We start from the raw sequence: 7,500 nt of genomic DNA, 5'->3' as shown, positions 1-7,500 counted from the left end.
ACAATATAAACTCAGAATAATACATCTCCATCTTTCAGAAACGCCTTCTCTCATTTTTCTCCAGGAAACAGATGGTAAAAAAAATTACACATTTATGGAGGGTGACGCCCCATGTCACATAGCTAATACGACTAGCGACCGACAAGAGAAAAAAACAGAATCAGAAGAGCCCCTTGGCCAAGCCAGTCTCCTTATATAAACCCTATTGAACACCTTTAGGGCATACTAGATAGAGAAGTGCCATAAAAGCCATGATAACCAACATCAAAGACAGATTTGTTCACTATGTGAGCAGCCTGGGCATAAATTTCACAGGAGACAATTTTTTGAACTCCTTAGTTCGTTGCCCAAACGTGTTAAATTATTACAAACTGTAGAAAGCTACTAAATACTAGGTTAATAGTATGTAGTCTACTAAATACTAGGTTAAGTATTTAAATACATTAAGTAATGCCCGTGAGTCAGAGCGGCTATTCCTGCGCATGTCCCTCGCCAGCTTCCGGGATAACGCCTTTTTCCAGTTTGTCTTCTGGGACCATGGGGCGATCTGAACTGCAGGAAATTTTAGTTCCGGTTTTTAAAGTTGCCCCATATAAACAACTTCGAACTGCCATTAGTACCATTAATATACTTTCTGGGAGTATATCTTTCAAAACTGGTGGGTGTCTGCTTACTTTTGAGAGGAATGATGCTCTGTGTGTGTATGTGAGTGTGTGTGTGTGTGTGTGTGTGTGTGTGTGTGTGTGTGTGTGTGTGTGTGTGTGTGTGTGTGTGTGTGAATATGTATATATGCAATACATGTATGTTGAAGGTTTCCCTTAAGTGTGTGGATTTTTATACACCTGGAACTGTGAACTGTGAACGTCTCAGGGTGTGTGAGTGTATATAAAGTATCAAGAACGGTGGGTATATATATATGTGTCGAAGTGTAAGCCACGCATGGGTATGTGGTCATAGTGATGATGGTGATGAGGTGTGTTGGGCTACAGTGGGGATGGTGTTGGGATGGCGTTAGGATTTTCTTTGGTTGGTTGGTTGGTTGGTTGGTTGGTTGGTTGGTTGGCTTGATGGTGATGGACGATGGTGGTGGATGGTTGTGATGGTAGTGGATGGTTGTGATGGTGGTCAGTGGTAATGGGCACATGATGATCATCAGTGATGAGGGTGGACTTGATAGGTGAAAGAATTCTTTATAATTCTGTGAGTTTTATTAGAATCAGCGCCGAGAACAAGACCAAACAAGTAATACACGTCACTATCAACAAACATGTTTTAGGTTGGGTTTTTTTTTATAGTTTTGTTTTATTTTGATTTATGTTTTTATTTTTGTATTGTTTGCTTTCTTTTTTTTTATTTATTTATTATTTGCCTTTTTTTATTTATTCTTTGGAGTTCTGTAGCTAGGGCAGCGGGTGTGTTTTGGGTGGAAAGTGGTGGTGGCTGTATAAGCAGAAGTGGAGTTTTGTGTGTGTAGAAGTAGTGTTTTTTTTGTGGGTAGTAGAGGAGTTTTGTGCGGGTGAAAGTGGTGTTTGTGTGTGGGTTGAACAGATCTATATTTTTCATGAAAAAAGTTGGTGATGTTTTCTCTGTGTAAATTGCCTTTTTGGAGCGTTGAAGTAGCGTGTTGCATTCGTGTGAAACTAGTATCTTTGTCTAAGTAAAACTAGGCTTTGTGTGGGTGAAAGGAATGTTTTGTGCGGGTAAGAAAAATAGTGATGTCTTGCTTGTATGTGTAAGTAGGATTGTGGTTTGTTTATGTATAAAAGTGGTATTTTTCATGTTTGAAATGGTATCCGAGGAAGCGGTATTTTGTGTCGGCACAAGTGGTGTTTTGTGCGGGTAGAAGTGGTGTTTTGTGTGTGGGCCAAATATATATATATTTTTCATGAAAAAAGTTGTGTATATATACTGTTGCTGTTAACCGCTGGGTAGTTATACCAAGACAATAATTCACAGTAATTATTCCTGGTGGAAGCCCTTTAATGCTACTGGGCAAATGATTCTTTTTTTTTTTTTTGTGTTTGGATAGAATTTTTCTTAGAGTAGGTATTTACATGTTTTGTAATTGAGTACTCTTTTTTATTTTTTTTTTATTTATATTTTTTTCTCACAGCAGTAAATGTCCTTCATTTAACTCAAACATCCGACCACGTAGATGGCGGATGAGTCCACTGCCTGTCTATGTTAACATCCGATAAAGTATCGGAGGCAAAGTAAAATGATGAGTCTTGCTCAAGGCTGTTATAATACTACATTATTATAATTAGTTTGTTGGGTGTTTTTGTTTTTTTTTTATCGAAGCTTGACAGAAAATAGTTGCTAGAATTCATGCAGAAAAGAATGTCTCTTTAAGGTGGGTAGAAAGACTTGTTTAAGGACACAATAGAAATACCTAATTATATTTTTTTTAAACTAGATAGAAAAGTTTGGTCAAGATTATAAAACAATGTTTGTTTTGTTTTGTTTTTTGTTTTTAATAGACAGAGACAGAGAGAGAAAGAAGACTAGTGTATGTCCAAAATAGGTTCCCTTTAAAAAAAAAACACAATGGGGAAAGTCTAGCTCAATATTATATGGACAAATAGTAAACTGATTTAAATATGTAATGTAATTTAAGCAAATTGGGAATTATTATTATTATTATTATTATTATTATTATTATTATTATTATTATTATTACTTCTATTTAATTTTTGTTGTTTAGTTCATTGGTTTTGTCCTGTTTCGTGAAGTCTATTGGTTATAGACTTGTCTGAATTGTTCGTGTGTGTCTGATGGATTCACGTTTTGGTCAAGTCTGTTGTTAGAACCCATCTGAGGCATTTCATCGCCAAAGTAGATAGGATTCACGGCACCATGCATGCCAGAGCTGCTTTTTGGTAGCGGCACGAGGCTGTCTGTAGAATATGCAAAATTACTGTCGCTTGTAATAGAAACCGTGGTGTCCTGGCTGTCTTTTCTACTATTGTTAGACAAGATGGAATAAGAGAATGGTCGCAATTCTTCTCCATCCGCTTCTTTGTCTTTTAATATATCAGAAATACACGAGATTGTCGGCTGTTTTGAAATACCGTTAGAGGACTTTTGCATCGTGCTACCATTTGTTTCTGAGAATCTTTGTATTGCCACACCTTCATCAGAATACCATGTGCTCGAGCGAGGAATTCTTGTGAGTGTGAAATCTTCAAGTTTCATATGAACGTTTGGTGTATTGGTTAAGTCGAATGTCTGCGTATGCTTCCTTCTATAACATTCACGTAGAGCTACAACTAAGCCTATGACCAGCATGGCAACTATAGCTGAACATGCAATGGTGATTACACTCGTTTTAGAGTCTTTCTCGTAAGCGTTTGACTGTAACTCTTTCTGAACGCTTGGTTCGGCGATCGTTTTCAATTTCACGGCTGAATAATGAAGCTCGCCTTGCTTGGAAATCACACTGATATTCAGTTTTCTTGAACCAACTAACTCTTTGAAATTCTCTGTAATTCTTTTAGTTACGGTGTTGAGGAGAGTGACATATACGTGTACAGAGGCACATGTTAAGTTATGTACAACGACAGAGTCGTAGCTGATCGACAGTTTGCGACTGACTATGTAACGGATATTGTCTGAGAACTGCCCGTATAAGTGTCTCTCCGCGAGGGGAGTGCACAGGCCATTGAAAACTATTTCAAAGGTTTTGTTGCGCGGAGGAAGCGTAGTAGATGCCCCTAGAGGTGTTGAATTCGTCGTTTTTATAACCGTCTTCGTCAGGTGAGAGACGTGCGTATGCATTTGTGTCTCACTGTTTGACGGTGTGATGGAATACACAGTAACTGTAGAACTATGCTTTGATATCGTGGAATCGGCTGACAAAGTCTTCGAGGATTTCAATAATTTGGAATATTGCGTTGATCGAGATAATATCGGTATTCCAATTTGTGAACTTGAGACAGACAGAAGAACAGTGTTCGTTGTGGAAAACACTAAACCCGACGTGTTTGATGCGTTAAAATATGTCCTCGACATATTTACTTTCGTTCTTGTTGGAATAATTTCAGTGACAATTGTTGTCAATGCTGAATGCAATTCAACAGAACTTGTGTACATTGACATGGTATTATAGCTTGTAGAATGTGACGGTTTCAACAGTTCAAGGTGAGATAAATTGGATGACATGTATGGAGACGATGTGACTGATAAAGTCAAAGATATTGGTTCAGTTTCAGAAGGAATGACAGTTTGGGTTAAACTAATCGGAGATGAGGATTCTAACAAGCTGTCAGTGACCCTCACATTTGATGTTGCCAACTCAGGAAAAGCTGTGGAGCTTTTGTTGGAATTCGAAGACAATGAAGTCTCCGTGAATTTTCCGGATTCCAAAGAGCTACTCCATTTCGTCTCCACCAATTGTGGATTTAGCGTCGGTGTTGATATTGGGGAAGTTATTTCATATGTGCCATCTGTCTTCTGTGATTCAGAAGACAACAATGTCGCTTTAGAATTTGGTGTGAAAGGAAGAGATGTGGTTTGCTGAGAAGCGGAGCTGCCTTGGCTAAGTAATGACACTGAGCTGTCTTGTGGAGTAGATTCAATTCTCGAAGACAAACTCAGAGAAGAGCTTGAGACTAAAAAGGGTTGGCTGTTTATTTTCGAAGCAAAGTCAGCTTGAGTGGAAATCGTATTTGTAGGAATATTGTTTGTGCTGGTTGGCAGATTGGTCGGTGGTACCATAGGAGGAACTGAAGATGTGCGGCCGGGGTCCACCGACTTATTTCTACCAACAAATAAAGTTGTAGATGGCGTCACTGAATCGGCTGATGATGGTATATTTGGTTGAGTCGTGAGCCTGACTGGAGGAGAAGTGCTCTGATCTGAAGGAGTGACAGAATGCGTCACAGAACTTTGCGATGACTGTGCAGTCAAGTGTGTGCCTTCTGACAACATGACCCTTGAAGGGACTAACAGCGTCGATGTGACGTCGGTTTTTTGTGGAGTTGCAAGTGAAGGCGAAGGCTGTATGGTTGAGGAATGTGCTGATGAAATCATGTCGGAGGTCATCAATGGAGTCAAATGAACATTAGCTAACGACGAGTGGGAAAACATTTTCGTAGACCTCTCGACATGCTCAACTTTATTTACGACACTGCTTGAAAGGACGACAAAAGATTTTGATGGCGGATGTTCTTGCTCCGTAGATGTGGTAGTAGGAATAAGCACTGACCCAGCCGAAGTACGTTGCGGTGACAAAGCTGTTGAATCATCGGTGAGTTTTACGGACTTGGTAGGGGTCATAGTATTCTCTGGTATTATTGGCAAACTTCTTGAAAGTACCGGTGTTTCTGTTCTCAGTGATTTCGGTAAAGCATGTGTAGGTGTTCCTGCCAATGCAGAAGTATCATGTAATAATGAACGAGTAGATCCGGTAATTCCATATAATGTAGATATGGAACTTTTTGACAACGTTTTTGGTGCTGTCAGTGTTTGAGAAGGTTCCAAAGATGTTTGGCTCTTGAGAGCGTCATCTGAAGAAGGAGGAGAAGAAACTATTTGCGAAGTGCGTAATGTGTTACTGGCCGCCACCGAGGAACTTAATATCTGTGTTTGAATAGGATCTGTTAGAGTCTTGCTCGGCTGCAGTCTCTGGCTACCCATACTAGTCACACCTGCAACAAAAGACACAAGAGAAAATATGATATGAATACAACAGGTACGCATCTTGAAGGACCAATTAAATTTGGTAGAAAACTAAATTCGATTTTTTCAATAATACCTATTTCTTTACTACCCACAAGGGGCTAAACACAGAGAGGACAAACAAGGACAGACAAACGGATTAAGTTGATTATATCGACCCCAGTGCATAACTGGTACTTATTTAATCGACCCCGAAAGGATGAAAGGCAAAGTCGACCTCGGTGGAATTTGAACCCAGAACGCAGCGACAGATGAAATACCTATTTCTTTATTACCCACAAGGGGCTAAACACAGACGGCACAAACAAGGACAGACATAGGTATTAAGTCGATTACATCGACCCCAGTGCGTAACTGGTACTTAATTTATCGACCCCGAAAGGATGAAAGGCAAAGTCGACCTCGGCGGAATTTGAACTCACAACGTAACGGCAGCCGAAATACCGCTAAGCATTTCGCCCGTTAAGCATTTCGTCTGACGCGCTAACGTGTCTGCCAGCTCCCCGCCTTTTTTCAATAATATCGGCTCTCTTCAGACGTTTGTATGTACTTGTGAGCGCGCGTACGCACGCACGTGTGTGCGTGCAGGTTGCGTGTGTGCCTACGTGTTTGTCTGTAAAGAAAACAGCATATTTGCTATGCGGGACATCTAAAGATTTCGGTGATTATTCATTCTACCGTCTGCTGTTGAACTAATGATAGCTATTCATTTATGCATGCAATATTTCAATATATAGCAGTTGTTAACACAAAGACTAAAAGATGTAATTTGATCAGAAACAGATAAAGAAAGAGAACAGAGACTTGTGTGTGTGTGTGTGTATTTGTGTATGATATATATATTAGAATTTGCATCAGAAGCAGCTTAAATAATATAAACATTATCAAAATGACATACTTGATGTATGCGCGTCGTTAAACGCTGTGAAGCTGCAGTACTTCGTCCAGGGGAGACCCCCTAAAAGACGTATAGTGTTTAAAAACACAGTATACTTCAAAGCAAGGAGAAACGAAAGAGAGTGGCAGATATATATGAGAACAGAGAGATATCAAATGGCACTCCGTCGGTTACGACGACGAGGGTTCCAGTTGATCCGATCAACGAAACAGCCCGCTCGTGAAATCAACTGAGCAGTCCACACACACGTGTACCCACAACGTAGTTCCCGGGGGAGATTCAGCGTGACACAGAGTGTGACAAGGCTGGCCCTTTGAAATACAGGTACAACAGAAACAGGAAGATAGAGTGAGAGAAAGTTGCGGTGAAAGAGTACAGCAGGTTTCGCCACCACCCACTGCAGAAGCCTCGTGGAGCTTTAGGCTTTTTCGCTCAATAAACACTCACAAAGCCCGGTCTGGGAATCGAAACCGCGATCCTACGACCGCGCGTCCGCTGCCCTAACCACTGGGCCATTGGTGCCTCCACACAGAGAGATATAAAACAGAACGAAATACCATAATAAAAAGTCACAGAGTCTGTGCAAAGTACTTACATTGTAAGATACAAACAACAAAAACTACTGAACAGGTTGCTGATGTCATGTTGGCTTCTGTCAATTGTGGTCTGTTCACTTGTTTCGTTCAGACAGCAGTGTTTGAAATATAGGGGTGTTCGATCCTGGTGAGAGATTCCTTTTAAATTCTTTCTACATGGCTTTCTGTGGATTTATGGTTTGACCGATCGATCAATCGATCGATCATTTCAGTCAGTCAATCAATCAAATCACCTGATGAAAGAAGAGAGAAAAGGATAGATTAGGAAACATCATAAATCACAGATATCTGGTTAGAAATATACGATGATGAGCTGCATCAGTGTGG

The 7,500-nt window shown here is 40.2% G+C and overlaps 1 protein-coding gene across 1 annotated transcript in view; it reads right to left on the bottom strand.

Annotated features, from left to right (window-relative positions):
- Positions 1–1,292: 1,292 nt before the first annotated feature.
- The window catches only part of LOC115229619 (mucin-3A-like), a 16,501-nt gene continuing 10,293 nt past the window's right edge, over positions 1,293–7,500 (bottom strand). The window contains exons 2-3 of the mRNA XM_029799947.2: positions 7,173–7,406; positions 1,293–5,648 (exon numbers count right to left, since the gene is read on the bottom strand). Of these exons, the coding sequence (XP_029655807.1) occupies positions 2,734–5,648; positions 7,173–7,221 (2,964 nt within the window). The 5' untranslated portion in view covers positions 7,222–7,406 and the 3' untranslated portion in view covers positions 1,293–2,733. The remainder of the gene's footprint in view (positions 5,649–7,172; positions 7,407–7,500) is intronic.

The sequence above is a fragment of the Octopus sinensis genome, unplaced genomic scaffold (genome assembly GCF_006345805.1).
Source record: "Octopus sinensis unplaced genomic scaffold, ASM634580v1 Contig13267, whole genome shotgun sequence".
Taxonomy (NCBI): Eukaryota; Metazoa; Mollusca; class Cephalopoda; order Octopoda; family Octopodidae; genus Octopus; species Octopus sinensis.
This window is presented reverse-complemented; position numbering and strand designations above follow the sequence as displayed.